The sequence below is a fragment of the Phaethon lepturus genome, unplaced genomic scaffold (assembly GCF_000687285.1).
Source record: "Phaethon lepturus isolate BGI_N335 unplaced genomic scaffold, ASM68728v1 scaffold26000, whole genome shotgun sequence".
Classification (NCBI taxonomy): domain Eukaryota; kingdom Metazoa; phylum Chordata; class Aves; order Phaethontiformes; family Phaethontidae; genus Phaethon; species Phaethon lepturus.
This window is the reverse complement of record NW_010512990.1, coordinates 68,401-94,433: the sequence shown is the minus strand read 5'-3', so window position 1 is coordinate 94,433 and position 26,033 is coordinate 68,401. Positions and strand designations below refer to the sequence as shown.

Genomic DNA, 26,033 nt, shown 5'->3' with positions numbered 1-26,033 from the left:
AAAGTAATAGTATTTAACTCAATAAATCCAACAAACCTTTTATGTATATATATGCACTTTATTAGTCACAGCACACTGGTGTTTGTACATTGGCCTCTGGGAAGCTGTAACTGAATAGTAAAAATAATATCTGCATAAAACCATTTCAAGCATAGCTAGAGTAAAATGTGGAGAAAACGCTTTTAAGTTCAGTACGGGAAGTGGGAGTTCATTGTTGCAGTGTAGCGAGATGGAGTTGGTAGACTTTGTAGTGGATGCCTATGGAATGGCTGAAATGGCCTTTAAGTTGCAATTTTCTCTGTCTTCTCGGGAGATAATTTTAAAAAGGGAGATTATTCAGTTTGTCATTATAATTGAGATTGTTGCCTCGTGCAGATTGTTGTTTTTAATACCCCATTTTCCAGGGATAATGTTCCTTTACCTTTTGCACAAAACACTGATCGATTTTGATGAGTTAGGAGAGAAATTTCCTGAATTCTAGATCCTTTTCCAGATACCAGGCTGTTCTTTCCTTTCTTAGCTGAATTATCTTCTGTGTCTGATCTCTTTGTACTAACGACGATTTCCAGATACTCTCTCCCCTTGTGTTTGCTCACTTTTGTCCCCTGACCGATGGCCTTGTTCAGCCTGAGCAACTTGAGTAAAAGTGGTGGTGGAAATGCTCTTTTGCATAAAGTCCTGTATGGCTCCCTGTCTTGCAATTGCCATGACACAGAGATTTGCTCCTAATATCAGTAAGATAACATGCCCATTGAAATATTGACCGACTAATTATCATAGTATTTCTATTACAATGTGGAGATAAGTGATAGTGATTGCGCCTGTGGAAAATGTTAAGAGAAGGCTACTCTATAGAGTTAAGTTTGCCTGTCAGTCCATGTTGTATAGGAACAATTTTGAGCCTGCATTTTGTAGCTTTCATCACATGCTGACAGGTGATTATTTCCTAATGATATTAACTGTGAAATGTAGGGCTTCTCTTTGTTTTATGGATGTTTTGTTAAAAGCCAGCATTAGAATCAAGCTATTAAGTTAAACTATAATCTAAAAAACTTCAAAAGTTTGTAACTATCATATAAACTAAAGGTGTGATGTCGTCATAATTTTAGTAAAGAGAGCTAGGTCTGCAGTACTGGAGAGTTTTCCAGGAGTGTTCCGTTGCACATGTAATTGCTGGGCTAAGAGGGTCGTCAGTGTGTTTGTGAGAATTCCTGATTTAAATCCCAATTCAGGGCGATTCCTGTCTGTCTAAAGCTGTTCATTAACTTAGTACAGTCTGAAATGAGACCTAGGAGTATTTTCCCAGGCTACCTCTTAGATAGTTCATGTAGACTTTTGCAGTAAGTTCTTAATTATTAGGCAGTGGGAGTTTAGATACCCTAATTGCTGGAAAAATCTGTGTAACTTATACATTATAAAATGTACTGGGAAGCATACAGCAGGTATTCAGGGGCAGTGCAGATATAGCTGAGTGGTGGGGTTTTGTGGGGGATGTGCATGCTTCTTGCTGGCTTTCCCAGATGTTAACAGGCTCTTATTGGGCTTTTCAAATGTGTCTGTGTTCCTCAGTGCTCCAGCTTCTGAGTAACTGTAGCTGAAAATTTTGAAAACCTTAGGTCGGTGCCCAAAATAGTACATTTCAGTTCAAACAATTGTTGAACGGTCCTTCTTGATGTATATAATGTAGTGGAATATGACACATGTACTCCTTAAAAAGTTATTTCCTAGTATTGCTGTGGGAATGGCTCTTGTGGAATATAGTGTTTTTATTCATTTATATTTGCATGTAGGCCACGTGAGCTACTGAAAATGGTTAATTACAGTTACAAAAGTCTTACAAAATTTTACACAGCAGAATATATAAAACAAATACACTTAGAAATACTTTTGCTATTTGATTCTTAAAAGAAATCGGAGGATTAAACAGTTTTCAGGAATGAATGATTCTTGAACGATGAGCAGAATGAGTAATTAAATGCGTTAGTGAAAGGCTTTAAAGCAGAGTGTATTTTTTTTTTGTGTAAGCAAGTCTTTTTTTATAGTGTGTTAGCGTGCTACATTTTGTGTACTCCGACTTACCCTAGAATTATTGCTGTAGTTAAAACATTCATTGCCTGAGTTTGTTTCTTGAATCAGGAAGTAATCAGAATGTTAACACTATGTATTTAACTTGCACGATGTCAAATATTTGTTATTTTGAAGAGGTTGCTGCATCCTAGGAGTCTTACATTTGTTTTGTTATAATTCTGTGCATTGCTTTTAGGATTTTAGAAGCACTACTCTCTTTATTGGTCGTAACTCAGTTATAGTATTTGAGTATGTGACTGTCATTAAGTACATTAAATGTTTAGTGATTAAAAGTGTTTGCTTTTCAACATTCTGCTAATGGTTATCTCTTTATTATAGTGATAAACAGAGAAGTTGACCATGACAACCTTCCTGGAATTTATCCAGCAGAATGAGGACAGAGATGGAGTTAGATTCAGCTGGAATGTTTGGCCTTCAAGTCGTCTTGAAGCCACAAGAATGGTAGTCCCAGTAGCTGCCCTCTTCACACCACTGAAAGAAAGGCCAGACTTGCCTCCTATTCAGTATGAGCCAGTTTTGTGCAGCAGGACCACGTGTCGAGCTGTTCTGAATCCCTTATGGTAAACCTAATATTACATATGTTACGCCAATATTTTTCCTTACAAACAACCTCTAAAAGAGTGCCAGTTAAACTATGCAAAAGATTTTGTGTGTGGAAGGTCAAGTATTCTGCACATGAGTATACAGCTCAAACTTTTAGATCTTAAAAGTTTATGCACATAGATTTGCATATGTAACATACATACATAATATGTGGCTTTCATTTAACTAGTCTTTTCAACATACTTTATTTAATTAAAGATTAGGTACGTTATTTTTCTGGAACTATACATTTTGTAAGTTAGTATACTGCACTTCTCCTCTAGAAAATTACTTGGGTAAAAAGTTACTATGCTGTGTCTTTTTAACTGTTGGGCCCTGATGTAGTTTAATTTCCAAGTAAAATAAACAGTATTTATTACTGACCTTAGTTCATTTGTAGACCAAAGCAGGTTAGCTCGCTTAGTATACCAAAACAGAAGGTGAAAGATGTGATTGACAGATAGATTAAAAGGAGGCATGAGAGAGGGTGAAAAGCTGTTTAAGCTAAAGGGTGATATTGCACAAGCACAAATGCTTGTAGACTAGTCATGGATAAGTTTAGGTTGGAAGAAGAGGAAGTGTTTCATACATCGTTCCAATCACAGAAGTATGGAAAAGAAACAACAATTTCTAAGGTGGAGTTTGATGAGCATGGGAGAGGTACTGAATGATAGTGGGAGATTAGACATGGTGTAAAAGATCCTGTAGAACCTCTAACTCAATTTTACGAACAACTTGACCCTGCATGGGAGAAAAGACTATTTCAAAGCAGATGTGAAACTGGGTTTCAGTATCAAACAGGTACAATGACTGATAATATTGGAAGTCAGACTTAGTCGAAGCTAACTTTTTCAGAAGCATTATCTTCTATTGAGGGCTGGAAGAAAAATTATGGAAAGGCAAAGCTGTAAAGAGTCAGTCAGATCTCTGACATTACAGTGAACTGTGTACGTTTTTCCTGTCTCATATATGCAGGTCATGACTGAATTTTTTTATTTTTTACTTTTTTACAAGGTGTGATTAGAGATGCGATTTGGGGGGACTTTTGGAGCCTGCATGGCACAGTGTATTGGGCTAGATAATCTGCAGCCCTGAAATTGGTATAGATCATTTTATTTCGATAGAGCTGTGTTGTGTTTACAGCATGCTGGGATTTATCCAAAGATTTAGTGATTTTTAAAAAATATTTTTGCCCTTGTAGACAGGAGAAGATGTGATAGCAAGAAGTATATGTTCAAAACATGTAAAGTTTACTTTCTCTTAAAATGTGAGTAGAACTTTGTAAGACGTCTGCATGGCAATAAGATAAAAGTTTAATTTTTTTATTTTAACTATCTGAATACTAATAAAAATGTAGATAAAAGGGGGTAGGGTCATCAATTGAAAAAAATGTTATTTTCACTAGAGAGATAGCTGTTAAGTTGGGATCTGTTGTTTTAGGGCACAATGTATATTCAGGATAGTCCCACACTCTGACAGCTAATAGACATAGGCTGAGAAAGGAGAAAAATGCAAAGGTAGGGACAATTAAAATGATTTGCCTAAAACTGTTCAGAAAGTCCCTAATAAAGGTGCTGAGTCTGTATTCTTAAATTTCTTATTTGCTTCTTTTCCCTGAAGATCATTCTTCCTCCCTAAAGACAATAATTTACCTGATACATCTGTGTAAGATTACACTTATTTTGAATTTGTAATATTTAGGAGGAAGCTTTTTCAAAGTCAATGTGTTTTTTGAAAAATTAAAAGAAATTTATTCTATGAGGAAAATTAATTGTTCATGCTATATAAACTTCTCTTATTGTTTTTTTATAGCCAAGTGGATTATCGAGCAAAACTTTGGGCTTGCAATTTTTGTTATCAGAGAAATCAGGTAAGAAAATGAAACAATCAGAATAAAGAAAATCTTTTTTATAATGTCAAAATAAAAATCCTCATTTTATAAATTATAGTTGTGAACTGAAATTGACAGCAAGAGTGTGAGCGTGCAGTTATATCTTCAGAGCGTGCATTGAGATTTTTTTCACGACAGCAATAGTGAACATCTGTTGCAGAGGAGAGTAGTCTGTATGTATGTGTTTGGTTTTGTAGAAGTTATAATCTTTTGTTTATACTTAGTTTCTGTGGTTTTATTTGCAGTTTCCTCCTACCTATGCTGGCATATCTGAAATGAATCAGCCAGCTGAACTTTTGCCTCAGTTCTCCAGCATTGAATATGTAGTACAGGTAAAATCATTAAATAAAATCTTTAACATCTGTAACCTTGCAATATACAAAAAGAATTAATTTCAATCTTATTTCTTCACTATGTTTTAATGACTGTGAGTCTATATGGGCTTGTTAGTAGATTGAACATTTATGTCATCAATTGGAAATGGAAAACATAACTTTTTATAAGAACACAAGGATGGCTAGTAAGACTGGTTTAAAAAAAAGGAAAAAGAGAAGTCTCTTCTAGAGACAATATTTCTATTAGGTCAGTTCCTTTATCAGGAGTTTAATTTCTGTTTGTGCTGGGGTTCTACTTACTGCTGTTCATTGCTCAAATGATTTCAGTTCAAATTTGGATGACTCTTGATTAATCTCTCATTAATCATCTGAATTTAATTGAATGATTATGAGTTAGTTATAGGGCTAACTGGTTTAGAGAAAACAACTAATACGTATTCAGTTCAGTTGTTTGAATTTTAATACTCATGCTTTTTTAAGAAATAAGTTACTTGACTAGTGTCCTGGTTTCAGGACAACTAGAAATAAAAACTGGACCTACAACCCAAAACTGCAAACATTTGCAACTGCAAATTTGTAATCTCTAAATTCCATTTTTTAGGATTAAAATTTATAAGACTCCACTGAGGCATTCAGATTACGAAGAGTGAAGACTGAACAGAATCACTTTTTTGCCAACCCTTGTAACACAAAGTAAAGAGAATATTTGCTCATATTATGACAAAATTAGTTCAGAAAGAATAAAAAGAACTGATGATCTCTAGACTAAAATTATGAGGTGAAATGCCACAGAATGTAATCAGGTTGGAATATTTTATAATTGTGAATAGCTTTGACTATTACATTCACTTGGAGCAATAAAAGCTCATTATATATTAAAAGATTTATATAATTGGCACACGCTTCAAAACTGTCATGACATCCTGAAAGGATTTTTTTTTCTGCATTGCATATTTCTGCAGAGTTCATTATGGTAGGGTTTTTGTTCTCCTTTAGCCTCAGGTACTGATTATTACTTGAGAGGGAGGTAAGTTACATGGAACATTGACATTATTGGTATGATTAAAATCAAACTTTTTGCAAAATGTACTTTATTTGTTAATTTCTGATCTGTAAATATTGCAAGATTTGTTTTTCATGTGATTATATTTGTGTTTGTTAAAGCGTGGTCCTCAGATGCCTTTGATATTTCTTTATGTTGTGGACACATGCATGGAAGATGAAGACTTGCAAGCTCTGAAGGAATCCATGCAAATGTCGCTTAGTCTTCTGCCACCAACGGCATTAGTAGGTCTCATTACCTTTGGCCGAATGGTGCAAGTTCATGAGCTTGGCTGTGAAGGAATTTCCAAAAGTTATGTCTTCAGGGGAACAAAAGACCTATCTGCAAAACAGCTGCAGGTAATGCACAAACAAAAAGAAATCATTAAGGTGATGACGATGAAGAACTTAAAATATTCTATAATCAAATTTTGAAAACAAATCTTATGTATTTGACTACAGGAAATGCTAGGGCTTACAAAAGTAGCTGTTTCACAAGTTGGTCGGGGTCCTCAAGTGCAGCAGCCACCACCTTCTAACAGGTAATGTGCTTAAAACGTTTAAAAAACATACCTTGACTACATTGATGTACTGGAAAACTTATGTTTTATGACAATGAAAAAAATCAGCTGACAGTTGAACCTTTTGATCAGGCACAAATTTACGAGGACGTTAATGGTTATAGCCTGTTTCTTTTCTACAGTTTGTAGTGGGAGGAAAAGACTTAATGGGTGATAGTAAAATCATCTGGATGATGATTTGGAAATGTACTGAGAGAACCTTGTATAGGCATACTATAGATATGTAAACCATGATGCTTCTGTTGGTTGGTATGCTGGAACTTGTTAATAGCTGCTCTAGTGCCCCTTTCTTATGTGGATATTCAGTTTTGCCTTCCCTTTTTCTCCCTTTTTCACTCCTCTTCCCCCCCTTTCTGTCTCATTTGGAACTTCTGGATTGGTGTTTGATTCTCCTGTGTATCTCACAGTGACATAGAAGAAATTGATGAAATGATGAGAGAGACAGTTTTGCAGTCTCTGCCTTCCAATAAATAACTGCATTTGTAGACATCCTGTAGCAGAGAGCGTGAAAAATTATTTATATGTTAATTTTCTTCTGATCTTTGATTTTTCACTGAAGTAGTGAAACTTGAATTTCTTTCTGAGATTCATAGGTTGAATTCATTCATAGATGATTCACATCATCTGCTGTGTTCTTCTGACTAGATAGGGTTCTTTTTAGATAGTGGCAATATCTCTAAGTCAGCAAGTTTTTGTTTTACAAGCTCTTTGCTGAACTACTTAAGCTGAATGCACTGTGTATGTAGTAATAGCAAACTCTGTTATCTTGGTGAGGGGGAGACATTGCTCTGAATCCAGATTAGAATCTAGAATTAGACATTGCTAATATGTCTAATATATTGCTAGTGAGCAACTGATAAAATTTTTATTTAACAATTTTGAATCTAAACTAATTCCATGGATTTGTTACAGGTTTTTGCAACCAGTGCAGAAAATTGATATGAATCTTACTGATCTTTTGGGTGAACTGCAACGGGATCCTTGGCCTGTTCCGCAAGGAAAACGGCCCTTACGTTCTTCTGGAGTAGCTCTTTCTATAGCTGTAGGGCTCCTTGAGGTAACAGCTTTAATTACAGTTGTACTAATATGTAAATAGATGATTTTGTTGGAGAAAAGCTGCCACAATCAATATGCAAAAACCTTAGTAATTGATGCTTATTAGATTTGTATGATGATTCTGATGGACATCATCCCTTACATGCACAGAGTAACCGTAGGTGTTTATGCATTTTAATGAGGCAAAATCAATACTTTGAATTAACAGCAGATTAAAGTTCTGGGAGGGAGAAAGTACAGTTATTGTTAGAATCCTAGCTATGCGGGTGTTTATCTCATTGATATTTCTTTCGTTCAATTTGTAGCAAAACCTGATGGTTTTATTTGTCTTCTTTTTCCTGCAGTGCACTTTTCCTAATACTGGTGCACGTATAATGATGTTCATTGGAGGACCAGCTACACAAGGACCTGGCATGGTTGTAGGGGATGAATTGAAGTTACCTATAAGATCATGGCATGATATTGAAAAAGACAATGCTAAATATGTTAAAAAGGGTACTAAGGTAAGATATCATCATGGGTGATATTTTAGGCATCTTACCAGTAAGTAAACATTTACATTGCCTGGCACTGTAAAATACTATTAGTAGTAGCAAACGTATAAAGAGGTGGGAATTGTGTGTTTTCATTTACCTGTCTCTGAATAGTATTATGTCTTCACAAATTTCTTCAGAAATTTCAGTTTATTGAGTTAGGACTTTGTCTTGGTTGTATCACAGTTCTTTAGAGTGTTCCCCTGATTTAAGTCAGAAAAGATTTATGTGACTAAATGGAATACCTAGAGTAAGGCAGTCTGCTTCTAAGACAGCTGCTCAAAACTGTCTTGGTAGTTGGGGGAGTGTTAGGCAGTAGAGTTTAGGCATGGTTCGTTTCATCCTAAATGTACATTTACACGGGTGAACTGCATACAAAACTCATTGAATTCATCTTAACTGATTATAATAGGAGCTTAAACAATTAGCTCAGTTGCAGGTACCTGTCATTATAGACACTTGAGATTAGAAAGGTAAATCCAATTCTGTGCTTTGGATGTAGTACTTAATGCAAAGTTTAAAAAGAAAAAATTAAGGTAATTTTCTAGTTTAAATAGAAACCACTGGTCTCACTAGTGTGAGTCATATTCTCAACTGGTCAGAAAAAAACCCCCAAGTGTTGAAAATTCCAGTCTTAATTTTAACTTCAGGAAAAAATACTCTTTTAGCTTGTATTAGAATATGATGTGAATAAAATCTGCTAATGTTTTAGAAAAATCTTGGGAGTTTAGGTTTTAATATGAAAATAGTTCACGTGGTATATTGCAATGAACTGTATTTTCATCTTGGATTTAGCATTTTGAAGCCCTGGCCAATCGGGCTGCAACAAATGGTCATGTTATTGACATATATGCATGTGCATTGGATCAGACTGGTCTTTTGGAGATGAAGTGTTGTCCCAACTACACTGGGTATGTGTCTGTTCATTTTTAAGTAGTATCTGAAGATGCAGTTGTTAATTTTTTTTATATTGTTTAACAGTAAGCACTTACCAAAATGTTCTGTTACTTAAAAAAAACAAACAAACAAACCTGCACAAACCCACTGATATACTGTGATGGTTGCATTTGTGCTGGTATTTTTGCATTTCTCAGCCTCTAGCAAATTTGTCAACATAAATGTGGGTTTAATCAGGAGGGACGCTGCTGTTTTGTGGTGTGTGTTTTTTTTTTTTTTAATATTATCTGTTTGAGGCTTAAGTAACATGGGTATCTTTTAAACAGGCAATTTATCCTATGTACGGTTGCTATTTTTCTTTTTCAGTGTGTGTATATGTAAGCTTCAGGTTTCAGTAAAGATAAGGACCTGTCATCCTTTTTTTCCCTTGCTGTTCAGAGTGATACAAAACCCTGTGTTATTCTTTCTGTCTTCTTTATGCCCTTCTGTATACCGTTCTTCATAAGTTCAACTACTGTCTTAGATGATTATCTGTTGCTCCTGATTTTTGCTACCTCTATCCAGTTCTACATTTCAGACATGGTCTTGTATTCCCTTCCGCTTGTCTTGACATCATTTTAATAGGATCAAAGCAAGCTGTAGTCTTTCTCATGAAACCACTCCTTTATTTTCTGTCACTGTGGTGACACCCTCACCCTTCCAGTTGTGCAGATCTACAGTCTGGGATCGCTTTTGACTCTTCCTTGCATGTTAAGTACCGTATTAGTTTTGTAAATCCTGCCAATTCTTCCTCCATATTTTCTTTTTCTTTCTCTTTCTGAAGGTCTTTTCTACAGTCATAATTTTCATCTTTGCTAGTATAGCCACATGCTTTACATACCATTTGATTTTTAGGTTAGACTTCTGGATTCTGTCTGGATTCTTTTGCCAAGCTCATTTTTCTTGCTTGTTGCTGTTAGCTGTGTCAATACCAACTGCAGGTAAAATTAAACCAAACATCTTTGCTTACCAGTTTAATAACTGGTATATCTGTGGGTAACGGGCCTTCGTAGCTGCCTGTCAATACCCACATATGACAGAGGATCCTAAGCACATGCTATGTATCTAGGCATACCAAGAAGAATGAGAGAGACAGCTACATGCTGTGGTGAACATATGCTGCTGAGTTTCAGACCAGCTTGGCCATGCTAGTCACTGCTGGGTTGCTTCTTTTCAGCGGTGTGTTTGTATAGCTTTAGCATGGGAGTTTCTACTGCCTTAGGATCTTTAAGTTTATGACTTTACCTGCATATTTGATTCATACTCCTTTTCTGCATCAAACTCAAGCTGTATTTTTCTATATATTACAGCGTAATTTTGGCCTCTCTCTCTGCTCTTGTGCTTCACCTTACCCAGTTTCTGCTCTTCCAGCAAAACTAGCATTAATGTATAGTTTGTCCATTTCTCTTACAGCTGTTCCTATTTTCTGTTTGGTTACATCCTACATACAGGGAGGCATTTCTGATTCTGCCCATGTCTTGAGTATCCACCTGAAAACTTCTATAACTTCATTCATGTGTTATGTTTGACCTATTAACGTATTTTACTAATATGATTTAATTAATATTTTGGATGAATAACAGTAATATCTCCCATTACTATTTCTTAAATGCAGTATATGGTATTTCCTGATGAATGGCAACCATTGCAGTTACATCCGCAGAATAATATTGCTAAGCATAAAACCAAATCATGCTTCTTGAGCATAGATTTAAGACTTAAATAATGAGTGAACTACTCAAAATAGCATGGAAATGGGTTTGGAATACTGAATATTAGAAGTAGTTAGCTGACTTTGCTTGACAAGGTTGTGAAGCATTTGTAGTATTAAAGTGCAGTATAGTATTTTCCCAGTGAAAGATTTTGTAATACATTGTAATAAGATGCTGATTGGGCAAGAAGCTCATGTACAAAATTAATCCCTAACATTGTAGCAAAATATTAATTTAGTCCATTTTAAGAAGGCAAGCATGTGCCTCACCATGAACTGTCATTAGTTTTAGACTCTAATGGAAATAAGCTATATAAATCCCATGTGCCAACTTATTGCATAATAAGTAATCTGTTTTAACTTGAGGATTTTGTTTGTTGTTTTTGTTGTTGTTGTCTAGAGGCTACATGGTAATGGGAGACTCTTTCAATACATCTTTATTCAAACAAACCTTTCAGAGAGTATTCACAAAAGATATGCAAGGACAATTTAAAATGGGATTTGGTGGCACATTAGAAATAAAGGTAAGAATAGAAAGTGCAATGTGTTAGTGAAACACTGGAATAGGGTGGCTAAGAACCGTGGAATCTCTGCCCTTTAAGGAATTTTTAGGAACATGATGAACAGATGTATCAGGGTTGGCTTGGACATAGCTGTTACTGCCTAGCTATCTTTTGACAGTTCTGTGATTCTGTAAATGTGAGTTAGGCACAGCGTTAATTCCTTCTTGCCCTGCATTCAGTAGCAGATAAAAGGGAGGCTGAACTGAAATTAATGTCTCTGTTAGAAACTCACAATGCTGTGTGTGTAGATTTTGGTATTGGTAGTGTTTCTTGGTTTTAGCTCCAGGTTCTCTACATAGTTCAGGACAGCTTTCCTTTCATTTTCCATCCCTATCAGAATCCACTCTGGCACTTTAACAGTGTTCATTTTCACCTCCCCTGTGGTGAGAAGCTTACAGCTGAATGTGCTGTAGGTTCAGATATGGTCTTCCGTGATGTTTCTTGCGAAGTATTAACAATCCTGCGTTGTAGAAGAATATGGGCTATTTTCTACTTCAGTAAAATTCTGTTTAAGTTTTTACTACCAGGACAAATAATTAAACTTTCTTCTTTCATGTCTGGTTCTTGTGAGTTTTGTTGGAAACCCTGGAAAATGCGAAAAGGGAGCCCCTGTTCTATAGGAATGTACGAATCACTTCAAACAGGAAAATGACATTGGAAGAATGTAAATAACTGGATTTTGCTTTTAGCTAAATATGTTTAGGAGAGAGAGAGAGTATAAATTCAATGTGGGGTGTGTACGGGCTTATCTTATCAGTCTTCAGTTTTAATCTCATCTTGTGAATATTTTAATTACTTTGCTCGAAAATAGGCATTATCCAGTATACTTTCTAGGTTCCCAGGTTTATAAATAACAGCAGTTTTTTTCCATGTTTTAATTCATGTTCGTGCTGTTGTTTCAGATGTACTAAGAGGTACAGCAAACATACATGATTAAGCATAGAAAGTGAGCACATGAAAAGTTTCTTTAAATGTATCAAGCGTTACTATATGTATAACCTTTCCTAAAGGTATCAAGAGTCTGATACGCATTAAGGTTTTCATTAAGTAGTGATAAAATAAGGATGAGTTCTTCTTAGTGTGGCATATTAATGTATTTTTTCTTCTAAACATGAAGACTTCAAGAGAAGTAAAGATTTCTGGAGCAATTGGACCCTGTGTGTCTCTCAACTCTAAAGGACCTTGTGTCTCAGAAAATGTAAGTAAACTTTGCTGAAAATGAAGGTAATGTTCTACTATGGAAACAGAGGATTTAGGATTTCTGGATTTGACGAGAGACTAAAACTTTTCCATAAATGGAACAGAGAGTGTTTACTTTTTACCAATTTTAAATTGAAGACATGCAAGGGCTGGTTTTTGGATAAGCTCCTGTTCACTGCTGCATTAGATTCAAGTTCTGTTAGACCTTGCAGATGCCTTGTTGCTTGGTTAATTTGTCCACTGAGTGGTTGCTTTAAAATTATTACAAAGAAGTTATATGCTGGGTAAGCAGAATATAGAAGTAGAATATTTCAAGTGGAAAGTGAGTTAACACTGGGCCTTTATTGTTAAAATCAGAAGTATGTAATTTTATCCAAACAGAGAACTTTAAAAATGCTTTGTTTAGAAAAACTGAGAGAACAGGAGGACACAAGGCTGCGGAAACATCCCCTTTATCTTAGCCCATCTTCCCATTTGTATAGCTGTTTCACCAAATGCACATTTAATTAATTGATTAGACAATCCAGCTATTACAGGCTTCTGAAGTAACTCCTTTAAATTTACATCAGACTTAAATCATTACTTTATTTTCTTATCAAATAATATTATTAGTTTAGTTTTGCATTTGATTACTAATCAAAAACAATTCTTGCAAGTATGCAAACTGTCTTATGTTGAAAAGTCTCACTTTTGTTCCTAACAATCTGCATAATAGCACTTTCCAGCATAAAAATGCTTACAAATGGCCTGCTTTAATCAAGCATTTTTCATGCCTAAATTTTCCTTGTATTTATGATTGCATCTTGGTGAACTAAAAAATCTCAATAATCAGCTTTTTTTTTTTTTTTTTCCTTTTCTTAGTGGTCTGGTACAGGTTTTCTTATTTTGTCACCTGAATGATTGTGTATATTACAATGAAAGTTGTAATATAAAAAAACAATTAAATGTATGCACATCTCCTTATTTAGCTACATATTTAATGGACAATTAATGTAGCCATAATGCTTTTAACAGTGAACACAAGCACAGTGACAATATTGCCAGTGTGATTTTACTTGAATGTTTTGTGTGGTTTTATTGTGTCCATTATGGATTGCTGATTATTTTAATTGGTTTCTCGGGTATTTATGTTGTTTGGATGACAAAAGGAATTGTCACTTGAAATAGGTCACTATGTATACAGTTACCTTCTAAGTTACTAGAGACTATGTAACTGTATTATATACTATGTAAGCTATCTGCTTTAAGTTTTACTGGTGTGCCTTAGGAGAGTCATTCCACTTAGAGGTGCTTCTTACCTCTCCTCTTGGATCTGTTTAAGCAAAGTCTAGTACTTTTTCCTTTTTTGGATTTGCTTTTTCCCTTTTTCTTATGCCATCTCCTTGTACTTCTAATGTTTTAGTCTTTTGAAACCATCTCCTTTTTTATTATTCCTGCCTCCAACAGTGCAGTTGTTTTGCAGGAGTGTCTGAGAAGGTGACAAAGTAGTCATAAACAGTTACCTATAATGGCCCCATGTTGTACGTCACAAAGAAAGGTAATACTTCTGGTTTGTAAAAGTATTATAAAATCTTTCTACAGGAGATTGGAACAGGAGGTACTTGTCAGTGGAAGATTTGTGGACTTAATCCTACTACAACACTTGCACTGTACTTTGAGGTGGTCAACCAGGTAACAAATATTTGCTATTTGTCTACAAAACACAGTAATTTTATTTTATGTGACTGCTGAAGCCTATATTTTTGTGTGGTTCCCTCAAGCACAGTAGCAAGGATACAAACAGTGTTGCCATTTTGTTTTGTCAAAGTTTAGAGATGGACACTAACAGCTTAATGATGAGCTAATGTTCTTCTTGAATACGATAATGAAAACCAAAGAGCTGTAGAAATTTTGGATAGAGTTCATAATCTAAGTTAAATTTTCCTTTTCAGAGTGTTACTTATTAAAATGTGTTTCAGTTACAATATATGAAAATACTGTAATCTGTATATTTAGAAGTGCTTTTCAGTATTTCTCTGTTGTTTTAGTTACAAGGTAATTACTCCATAACGTTACCTTTTAATTTATGCTTTTATTGTTCAGTATTTGCAAGTAAAGATTGGCTTAATTGAAATGCCTTAGGGGCATATAGCCTGGTGTTCTGTCTCCCTGAGGGGGGTACTAGGGAAGAGGATAAAAACATGACAAGCAAATGTGCTACTTCCTTCTAGTACTTTCCCTTCTTCCAAATATTCGAAGCTCGGGAACTTCGAATGTGAGGTGACCGTAATTTCTATATATTTAGTATGCTATATTGCATAGTTGATGCTGGTGGAGGCAGCAACTGCTCCTAACACTCCTTAACAGTCTCTACGTTTATTAGCCATGTTTAGTAAAGGTACTCAACATAGTAAAAGCACTATGCAATGCATTTATATAACCTGAGCTGCCTATTGCTACGAATTTTATAATTTTCTAGTAATTGGTTTATACCTTTTTGAATTATACTGTAAAATCTTGAGATCCACTTCCATTTAATTTTTTTTTTCCTCCTGTACTTAGCACAATGCTCCCATTCCTCAAGGAGGACGTGGTGCAATTCAATTTGTGACTCAGTACCAGCATTCCAGCGGACAGAGACGTATCAGAGTGACCACAGTTGCCAGAAAGTATGTTGTACTTGTGATGAATCACTTTCAAAGCAGCAGACTATATATTTGCCTTTTAATCTTTAGAATTTGTAACCAGGCTATCATTCTGGGATATGCAGTGCGGCAGGTGGTGAAGGCATCATCATACCATTGAGATAGTTGCCTTTCTTGTTCTGTCAGCTGTTTGTTCTCTGAGAGGTTGCAGTGGCTGTATTATGGTGTTATGGGACTGCTCTGAAGTAACCCAAGTGATTCTAGATGAATAGGAAACTTTGACTGAAATTCTATCGCTTAAACTGAGGAGATGGTTGGCCTTAGGGAATGGCAAAGATCACTTCATAACTTAACTTGAGAGTGCTAGCTGCAGTTCAGGGGGTGTAAATACATGTTCCTCCATGAATCACCTTTACCTGCAGCTTTCTTGATTCAGTTACTTCACAGTGTAGAAAGTGACGTTTAGTATTATGCAGGCGTTTTTCAATGCCAGATGACTTCTTTTAAGCTGAAGAAGACTATTGATTGGTAATTTGGTGGAAAATTCATTTTATCAAAAAAGGCATTGCCCTTACTATTGATATGAATATCTTGTTAACTTATATTAGCTGTATTAGTAAAATCTTCTTGGTGACTGATAAAAGGACAGATTAATAGTTCACCTTGTAAATTGAAAAGCTATAGTAGCTGTTTTATAAGTGGCATTATATTTTATTTCACTGGTTGCATGGCATCTGTGCAAATAGGGACATTTCTAGTTAAGTAATTGTTAACTGAGAGGCTGTTCATTTACACCCAATAGATTTTTGAAGCTCCAGAATGGATTTATTAAACTGCTAACACTGCATTCTTTGCCTTAATTTTGAAGGGATATTTTGAGGTTGGACATCTTTCCTTTCACTCTGATGCAAATACTTGTATTTTTTTTTTGCAGCTGGGCAGATGCACAGACGCAGATTCAAAACATTGCTGCATCTTTTGACCAGGAAGCTGCTGCGATTCTCATGGCTAGATTGGCAGTGTATAGGGCAGAGACAGAAGAAGGGCCTGATGTGCTCAGGTGGCTGGACAGACAACTTATACGACTGGTAAAAAGGACTATATTAAAAGAGTCACATTGGTTTCTTGTCTCCAGACATATAATTCTTAAATGACTAGTGTTCAGTGATTGTTTCTTTAAAAATGAAACAAACCAAAAAATCAACTGAATGCTTCGTTTCCAGGAGTGGGTATGCAGCATTAACTAAGATGTTCTATTTTAAATGGAAAAAAGAGCAAATATGTTTTTAGTTTGTTCATTAATGTTTCCCCAGTCCTCAGCAGTCGTAATTGCCAGCAATTGAGAGAAATTCTAGCATGAGATTAGCAGAAATTAAAGCTTTCTCTACTTTCTGCTGCCTATAATGATACTGTAGATGAAATATTTTTAGGGAAAAAAAAAAAGTCAAAGTATCTAGAAAACCATGTGGAATTTCTTTATTTTCAAAAGTTCAGTTTTCTGTTTTTTTTTATTTCTTACTTGTAAGTAAGTAGTTGTTAGTAATATAAACATGTTCTCCAGGGCTGTTTAATCATCTAACTCTGCTTAGCTATTTTAGAGAAAAAAGCCATTAAAGCCACATATGCAAGGAAATCACTGCTTGTTAAGAAAAGAATTTATGTCAGTGTTTTTGCTAGGTTTCTGTTTGCTTCCAAAGCTGTAAGCACCTCAAATCATGTGTCTATTAAAAACAAACAAACCTACAGTAATGGCATGACCAACCAAGTATGTTTCTTAATTTAGATAAATTTTTCTTTTACTTCAGTGTCAGAAATTTGGAGAATATCACAAGGATGATCCAAGCTCTTTCAGATTTTCAGAAACCTTTTCGCTTTACCCACAGGTGAGTAGAAGGAAGGTGTGTCTATAAGGAATAAAGAGAGAATGCTTAGTGAAGGAAGAGACACTGTAGCACAGAGTAAAATAAGGCGCTACACTGGCTACCAGAATGGAAAGACCCCCAGCTACTGTTTGGCATGTGGCATCAGGCAAATCACTTCTGTTGTCTGTGCTGCTGTGTCCCCTTTTGACCTCTGTCCTTACAGCTAAACTTCCTCTAACTGTGTGTATTTTATGTTTCTCCTATAATGAAATCCTCATCTTACCTGAGTGTGTAATTTGGATGACACTGTTTTTTTAAGGCAATTTCAATGAAGAAATTCAGAAAACATGAGACAAGATATGATTTTGCTCTGTTGTTTCTTTCCTATATGATTTATAACACTGACCTGAAAAGAAACCAATTCACTGTTCAAGTGAACCTGAGCCTGACTGTATTAAAATTTGAACAGTTTCTTTGCTAATAATCCGTTCTGATAAATTCCTCCGTTCTGATAGCTCCTGATTATGAAGAGTCCAAAAGCAACATAGACTTCCACAATATTTCTGTTTGAGTTATCTACCAATGTGTCTCAAGGTGTTAAGTGTTGTGGAGAGGTTGATTCAGCATGTGGAGAGATTGATTTGGCAATGAAAGGATTTGCTTTTTCCATTTTACTAACAAAGTTCAACTTTGCTGTGGCTAATGTTCTTTTTTCTGTTCACATGCTATAACTTACCTTATGTGTTCAAGCACAGCAGCCTCCCTCACAGGAACAGTAGAACTTAGAGTAAAGGAAAGGTTTGGCAATATTCAGTCATACTATTTATCAGTTAGTACTGGAGAAGAAGGATTATTAATTTTTTCCTCTTAATTCAAAGCTGCTTCGTAGGTTTATCTGTTCTTATGTCTCTGTCTTAACTCTCATGAGAGTATATAAAAACTGGCCAAGGTGCGTATACAAGTTAGAAATGTTGAAGTACTTGGAATTCAATTTTGTTGTGGCATTGGTCTCAGGTAGTTTGTGGAAAACCTTCTTTCCTTGTACAACTTTCCTTTCCATCTGTGAAAGTTCAAATAAATGTTGTTTGCTTTGCAGTTTATGTTTCACTTGAGAAGATCTCCTTTCTTACAAGTTTTTAATAACAGTCCAGATGAGAGCTCATACTATCGTCATCATTTTATGCGTCAAGATCTAACCCAGTCGCTTATCATGGTTCAGCCAATTCTTTATGCCTACTCTTTCAATGGACCTCCAGAGGTATCATTATATATAACATAATAGTAGGTTAAAAGATGCTGTTTTGGGAGAGAGGTGATTTTTTTCCTCACTGTTACATGCTATAAAATGTGTTGTTTTAAAATTTATTGCATGAGAAAGAATATTCATTTAATGTAGAACATACTATGAACAAGAACTATCTCAGAATTCTGATGTAGCATAGTCTTAAGAACGAAAATCAGATTGTGAAGAGATGATGTTTTAAACTAAGGAATGGTAATTTTGTTAGATTTTGAGAGCTATAGGACTTTTGTTTTTGTGGATCCAGAATGTAAATATCAACAAAAATGTTTTTATTTCAAAAAGTACTTTTTCTGTAGAGTTTGAAAGAAAAGTTTTTTTTTTTTTTAAATGTAGAAAATAATTTTTTTGCTGATTCTTGGAATAGTTAATATTTTTGGTATCCATAATAAGATTGATCCGATTAAATCATATGGTGCTGATTCAGTTAAATAATGTAGTGCCAATATAGTGTCACTGGCCTTAAAAAGATGAATTAAAACCTTAAATACTGTATTTCATAAATCATGAGTATTTATTATATACAGTACTGGTGGATGGATATATATGCACAGTAATAATAGCTGCAAGGACAAGACTAAAGAAAACAAACAACCCACAACCCGCAAATCTTATACTTGAATAACTACTGAATGTTAATACATTGAAATATCATTCAAGTTAGTGGCATTGTATAAACAAATATGGAGGTACTTGAAAGACTAGAAAAGTGCATAATAATGAAAGAGGTTTCAGCTCTTGAATACAATTTTTATTACTTTCGTGAAGTTATATATTCAGAATCAGGCTGGATAACTTCAGAATGAGGTTGTGTGGATTGCAGATGTATAACATGAAAATGAGCAAATGTGGAGCTTTAGTAAGCAATTGAAAAAGTTCCTAAGATTCAGTGACTGATTCAAAAAGCTGGTAATGCCACCTGATTGCTCAATTCTGCATCAGTTGGTAATTTTTTAATTTATTTTTAAATCTCAGCCTGTTCTTCTGGATAGCAGCAGCATTTTACCAGATCGTATTCTCCTTATGGACACCTTTTTCCAGATCCTTATTTATCATGGAGAGGTAAGAGTTGTCGTTTCCTATATAAGTACTCTTTTTTTCTTTAGGAATGCAACATTAAGAAAGTCAAGCCCCAGTTCTAAAGCACTGCAATGCTTGACCTCTCATCTGCGTGGTTGATACCAGACTCCTAATTCATGCTTGTCGTTTGGTAACCTAACATGCTCATACGCAGATACCTGACATTACTTGACATTTTGGTGCTGTTTGTCATGACCGGTTTGAGGTGAGTTAGTTTCTGTTTTAGATCAATATTTTTCCAGCTTTTGAGAGTGTTATTCCCTGCATCCCCCCTGCTTTTCACTCATTTATTTTAGACCGCTAAATTAGTTCTTCAGAGATAGGGAGTGAGAACACCAAGTTTTGTAGTCACCCTTCATCTGTACTGTCCTGGAGGAATGAAACTGCTCCTGGCAGTTGAGTAGATAGACATTTGCTAGTAATAGAAATAGAAGTGCTTGTGACTTGTTAGTGCTCTCCTACTCTGGAGGAATTGAGCTGCTGCTTTTTACTGCATTGCAACTGTAAATGGTTTGCAGCTGAGAGTTTGAGAAGTACTGTTCTGGATCATGTCCTCATAGCTGCACTGTTTGAAATAGTTACTAAACTTCAACACTTCTTAAGTAGAAAAATGTTCTTTGTAATTTTGTAAGATGCTATCAGGAAGCAGCAGGGGTGAACTGCTCCCTGAGGGAAGGGGAATGAGGAGCCAAGCATGATTGCAAGGCAGGCAGAGGCCTCACCATTGAGGACCTGGCCCCACACTACTTGAGCAAGGCAAGCAGAGCAGATTACAGGCAGTAGCCAGGTTCAGCCACCAGTCCAGATCACCAGACAAGTGGATGAAGGTGAGGCAGGTCTGAGTTCTAGCCAGGTAAAGTCCCTGGTTGGGGACCCAGATGAGTGGGCTGCATGGCCAGGTACAGGCATGGCTGCAGTGGAGCTCAGGCAGGAGCCAGGAATGAGAGCCTCAGCTTAAAACAGCTGCCAAGCAAAGGAGTTGGGGAAACCCCTATTGAGACTCCCTCCAGGTCTTTCCTAACAACAGCCCGTATCAGTGAGCTGCCCCTGAGCAGCCAGCTTCACTCCTAGAAGGTGGGGAGGCTGCGCAATGGATCTGAAAGGTAAATATCAGTGTAAATACTTATTTCTTATGGGTCATAGGCATGTATATTGGAGAACTGTAAACAGTGTCCTTGGCCTCATGAACTAAATGTTTAGCATACAAAGGATGACAAAAAAAGGAAATACGATCAGAAGTCAAATTATTAGAGCTTAAAAAAAAAAATCTAGTGGCACATTACTTGCACGTCTTGATTTTTAAAAATTAGCTTGCAGACTATAGGGCAGAAAGGGATGAGTGATGGAAAAGAGGCCAGCAATGGCACATTCTCCTCTGAAAATCCCTGTGTATCCTCTAAGAAAGGTTGGTGAATCAGTTCTAAACTTCTTTCTTCGTCCTATACCCAGACTATAGCTCAGTGGCGTAAATCAGGTTACCAAGATATGCCGGAATATGAAAACTTTCATCACTTGCTACAAGCTCCAGTAGATGATGCCCAAGAAATTCTCCATTCCAGATTTCCAATGCCCAGATACATTGATACAGAGCATGGAGGAAGCCAGGTATGGTAAAACATGTATTATCTAATCTTGCTATCTATCTTGCTAGTGATGCATTAGTAATGTCATGAGATTTTTTTTTTTTAGTAAACATGTATTTCTGTGCTAAAATATATGTAAATTGCAAGTGAAAATTTGGAATTTAAAAGCTTTTACAGAGCCGTATATTTAATAGTAGCTGTTTGCATAATTTGTGAGTCCTGTTATTGATTACTATTTTTACCATACTGACATGGACTCTCAGATTCCTTGTGTGAGGTGTGTAAGACAAAAAATATAGTACTTGTCAGGGTCTCTGGACCAATACCAGAAGTATTCCTTGTGTTATTTTTTTTTAAACTTATTAATTAATATTTTGTTGATATTCACATTTACTTTGCTAGTGCTTAGAAAAAGACAAAAGCTTACTTTTTGCTGCATTGAAAAGTTGGTAGCAGTTCTGCATTATAGCTATAGAATGCAGTGTATGGCTTTATTTATAGTGCTATTTGCTCTTCTGAATAGGTATCTGTGCATGTTTTAATCTCTTAATAATAGAAATGGTATATTCATACACGTGATTTTTTTCTGAGTACAAGAGACTTCTATTTGAGAAGATTAATTTATTGCCTGTGTTTCTGTTTTGTTTTTTAAAGGCTCGTTTCCTGCTTTCAAAAGTAAATCCCTCTCAGACTCATAACAATATGTATGCATGGGGGCAGGTAAGTCTGAATCTGCTGATGAAGCTTGCATGCATGATTTTATGTTCTTTTTCCCTGTTTCAGAAATCAAGTGACACATTGTGTACATATAATAAGTAACACCAAGTTTTGAAACTAAAAAAAGAAATGCAGTTTTGGCCTGATGCCACCAAAATTGCAAAAGTTAAGAAAAATGGATTTAATATCTTCAGACAAAAAATGATCTGGTTTGCTGTTTTCAGCTTGTTAGGCTACTTTCATGGCTAGCCATCTTTCTTAGACAGATAACTTCAAATTCCTTAGAATGAGAGCACTTACCACACGTAAAGACTTAAAGGGACCTTTTTGCAATAGGAGAAATAAATGTTGAAGTTAGTTATAAGCAAGAACTGGAAAGTACAGCAGTACCAGTGTACTGATGCTTTCCAGAACTTTTGTGGCTTGGGTGACCAGGAATCAGTTTTTCAAATCTTGTTAAGAATTCAGAAGTTAAAACTTTCTGGAGCAGCTTGTGTTCTTGAACATTGCATCCCAGTTCCATGTTCTCCTTCCAAATTCAGCTTTTATAGTGGGAAGAGAAATACTGCTGTGGGTGAATGCTAGTGCAGCGTCATTTTCTCATGAAAATTAATGGCGTCAGACAGTTGAAGCTACATATTGACTGTACTTTTAGAATACTTTTCTAAAGGGCATACAGTGTTCAAGTCATGAGTGGAGAGCTCTGTAGCAATTTTACGGCAGTGATTTTTGTCAGGTAAGTTCTATCAGGGTACATTCTCATGGGGATGTATTTGCTGTAATGAAACTTCTGGCAGGAAAGAGCACTGAGATCCAGAGTGAAAATGCTGGAAAACTTTCCACTGAGTCAGGGACAGCATGATTTGAACCCAGCTCTCTTGCCTGCAAACTCAATAACGTAACCAGCAATCTGTTAGTGTCCCTCTTCATCATGTTTCCTCCACATCATACACACAAATCCTGTAGTTTGAAAGGTCTTGTTTTGATCGAAACATTACCTGGAAATTTTTGAAATTTTGATGTTTCCAACAGTACAGGACAACTGTTTCCTGCTCATTTAATTAGTAAGTAAATGAAACAGTATTCCAAATGTAAATGCAAATAACAAAACAATTCTTGAACTGATCTCTAAGAAAATTGTTTATGCTGTACAAGTGAGACTCTCTGATACATCCTAGGCGAGACAGCTTTCCATTTTAATGTTGAAAAGAATTCAGTTCTAGGGTAACGTAAGAAACGGTGTGTTAATCTCCCCAGTAGCATTGCAGCATATGTGCTCAACGTAATATCCTCCTATGTTTGTAGGGTTTTTTGTGAACAAAGTTGAACCAAGTACAAATTATGAAATGAGAAATGTAACTGTTGTGAGAAAATTTTAAACTGAATTAGTTTTGCTCTTGTTTTTCTCATGAGCTTCCTGGATTGTTTCATGTAATCTTATTTTGTGCATAACTGAAAGTCTACAGAAAAATTTGTTAGTCCACATTGACCTGAAGAGGGCACCCACACACCACTGAAACCATGTTTCAGGAATTGATGAATTGACTAGTTCAGTTTTTAATATTGTAGAGTACAGATCTTTTTAAACAGGTAAAAATTTTTAAACAGGAAAGATTTTTTTTAGCAGGTAGATGTCTTGTATAGTATAGAAAACATTTTCAGAAAATAACAGTAAACTCTTCATACAGCTCTATTATGTTGGTTAGTCTTTGAAGATACAATTGAAATTTTCAGATTATATTGGATATGACACTTACTTGAGAAGGCCTTTATTTTCATCTCTTTTTAAAAAATCTGTTTTTGTCGTGGTAACTATGGGAAATTTGCAGTTTGAAACAAAAGAAGAGGTCAGTGGCACAAATCTTACCAAATGCCCAGCTAGCTGTCACCAAATCACTGTTAATTGAATTTAAATTCTCATTGTATGCCTTTGATCCAAATCTTGAATGAACAGAAACCAAAACTTAAGGTGGTCCGTGAAAAATCAAAGCTAATTCTTGTATGCTTTTCAGACTTGTACATTGCGACCTTCCTGGTTTTCACTTTATTCCCCAGCAAATACAATACTCTGCTACCTTACTCAGAGGAATGAAGGGTTCCCAGTCTTCAGAGGTTGTCCTGAAACCAGGACAAGAGTAAAGCTACTGCTGTTGGTGGTAGCAGTGGTGACAGCAGCTGCCTGTGTGCATGTGTTGGATGAGCCTCAGGAGTAGAGTCTGTGCATTGGTTTTAATTACCCTGGATTACCACTAGCAGTCATCATGAGAGATCCCTTTTCTTAGGTGTCTATCAGCACCTTTGGTGGTTTATTTACTAGCAGATGAGGTACTGTCCTTCCATGCACAAGCCACAAGGTGGTAAATCATATCCTGCCCCAGAATTAAACTACTTGTAATTCCCTTCTGGCTTCTTATTTATATAAGAGAGCTCAGGCTTAGCATTTGCAGGCTTGGAAGTAGAACATCCTTTATTCTCGTCTTGCCACCATCAGCTGATAGACCTTCCCTAAGAGTGGCTGTGTATTGTGTCAAGTGTATTGTAGTGATCTAAGAACTCTTACTGCTCCTGGGTTCAGCTCTTCTTCATTAACTGAGAACTGGTTTTCGCCAGTTCTCAAAAAGGGGCACCAGTTCTAAGCATCCTCGTTAAAACTTTTATGTCTGTGCTTTGGAAGATGTTGTGTGAGTTTAGACAGCTCTGATTTCATTTGGAAATATGGGCGTTCAGTACCTTTGAAAAGGTTGAGTTGTTGAGACATACAGGAATTCTTCCTACATCCGTAAATGGAAGTAATGGCAGATTGGTTTCAAAGCACTTAATTGTTCCTGTAACAATTGCAGAGTTGCCAACTGCTGTTTTATTTAGACTGTAAATTTGTTTAAAAATAGTAACTAAAAGATGACCATTTTGAACTTCTTGGATTTCTGAAAATCACTTCTGAGGTAAATTGCAAAAATCCAAACAAAAGATTTGTTTTTTTGCTTAATCTTTTGTGATCTGATTTGCAGTGACATGACCTTCCGATGTTGTTTTTGGTGTTTCTTTGGGGTGGCACAGACCTGCAAGAGAGACTTGGCCCAGCTTTCCTTGAGAAAGCTAGCTGACCTTCACTCGGTGTCAGATCAGACCCTTGGCAGATTTGTTTCCTCCTTTCACCATTTTGATATGTTTGAGCTTCACTGACAGATACTGATTTTTTAGTTGTGTCACTTGCATGTTTCTGTTTCTCTCACCTTTGTCTGCTCCTACTCCACTGAGGTAGGAATGACACAGGAACTGTGGCATGGAAGTTTTATGTTTTGTACGGTTGATGTAAATACCTTGCTATACTGCAGCTCGTTACAGTATGCATTAATATGGAAGAGAGCGTAGTTGTGGTTTATGCCTGAATTTATGTAAACATATGAAAATTTATGTAAATGTACAGTCTGTTTTTTGTCAGAGGATTTCAGCAATGATGTACTTCTAAGGTCTTTCTAAATTTATAAAGTGTTTATTTAATGGAACGTATTGTGCCTTAAAATGCTTTTTCTTCACAATGACTGTAATCAATTCTCCTTGTTTCCTTTTATTTTATAGGAGTCTGGAGCACCCATTCTTACTGATGATGTCAGCTTGCAAGTGTTTATGGATCATCTGAAGAAACTTGCAGTCTCTAGCACTGCCTGAGATTCTGCAGCGCGTTAAAGACACAGATAAGCTGTAGCCATATTTCAGCTTTTTCTCCTTTACCCTTTTCCATGTCTCTCTTGACAGAATGCTCTGATATGCAAAAGCTGCCTGACTAGATGTAAAGCAGTGTTGTTTTCAAAGAAAAGCTTTTGTTATCACCAAATGTTTTAATGTGAACTGCAGTTTGTAAAAACGACAGGTAGTAGATTAAATTAAGTTATAATGAGAGGGAAAACAAACCAGTCATTTTGATTACTATGATATTATAATTACTTTGAGATCATTTATAACAACTTTGAGATGTGATTTCAGTTTCCTTTTTAAATGGTTGAGGTTGATTCTGCTATGCACTACAAAGGCACATTGAACAATAGAGGAAATCTTTGGTGATCTTGGGCTTTCCAGACTGCCATATGACTACTTTTGTTTACTCAATTTGAGCACGAAGTGAACAAAGCAGCAGCAAAAAGCATATAAAAATAGCATTAAGTCAGTCTTTTGACTTAGGCTGCCAAACTTTTCCTTCCTGCAGAGATATTATTGTTCATGTATTGGTCACTTTAGGAGTATTTAATTTCAAATGTTTCTTCCCACTTACCCTACTTGATTCTTTGGGAACAGAGCTTTTGTTTATTTCCACGTTAAAAATTTGAACTGAAAAAGTGAAAAATCTGTTCT

At 35.9% G+C, this 26,033-nt stretch overlaps 1 protein-coding gene across 1 annotated transcript; it reads left to right on the top strand.

Annotated features, from left to right (window-relative positions):
- The first annotated feature begins 2,422 nt into the window (after positions 1 to 2,422).
- On the top strand, positions 2,423 to 25,784 carry SEC23A (Sec23 homolog A (S. cerevisiae)). The gene is made up of 19 exons (XM_010288948.1): positions 2,423 to 2,648; positions 4,483 to 4,540; positions 4,807 to 4,893; positions 6,061 to 6,297; positions 6,400 to 6,479; positions 7,431 to 7,575; positions 7,919 to 8,077; positions 8,903 to 9,018; positions 11,155 to 11,278; positions 12,435 to 12,515; positions 14,099 to 14,188; positions 15,059 to 15,165; positions 16,076 to 16,229; positions 16,947 to 17,024; positions 18,100 to 18,261; positions 19,279 to 19,365; positions 20,833 to 20,988; positions 21,621 to 21,686; positions 25,263 to 25,784. Exons 1-19 carry the CDS (start codon positions 2,428 to 2,430, stop codon positions 25,350 to 25,352), a joined length of 2,298 nt encoding a protein of 765 aa, XP_010287250.1. The 5' UTR covers positions 2,423 to 2,427; the 3' UTR covers positions 25,353 to 25,784.
- The last annotated feature ends 249 nt before the right edge of the window (positions 25,785 to 26,033 follow it).

Bases quoted from the DNA above. Each gene is read 5' to 3' on its own strand.
- SEC23A (XM_010288948.1), top strand. From the start codon at position 2,428: ATGACAACCTTCCTGGAATTTATCCAGCAGAATGAGGACAGAGATGGA. The intron at 4,541-4,806 runs GTAAGAAAATGA...TTTTATTTGCAG, and splicing joins TTTGTTATCAGAGAAATCAG to TTTCCTCCTACCTATGCTGG. The intron at 18,262-19,278 runs GTATCATTATAT...TTTAAATCTCAG, and splicing joins CTTTCAATGGACCTCCAGAG to CCTGTTCTTCTGGATAGCAG.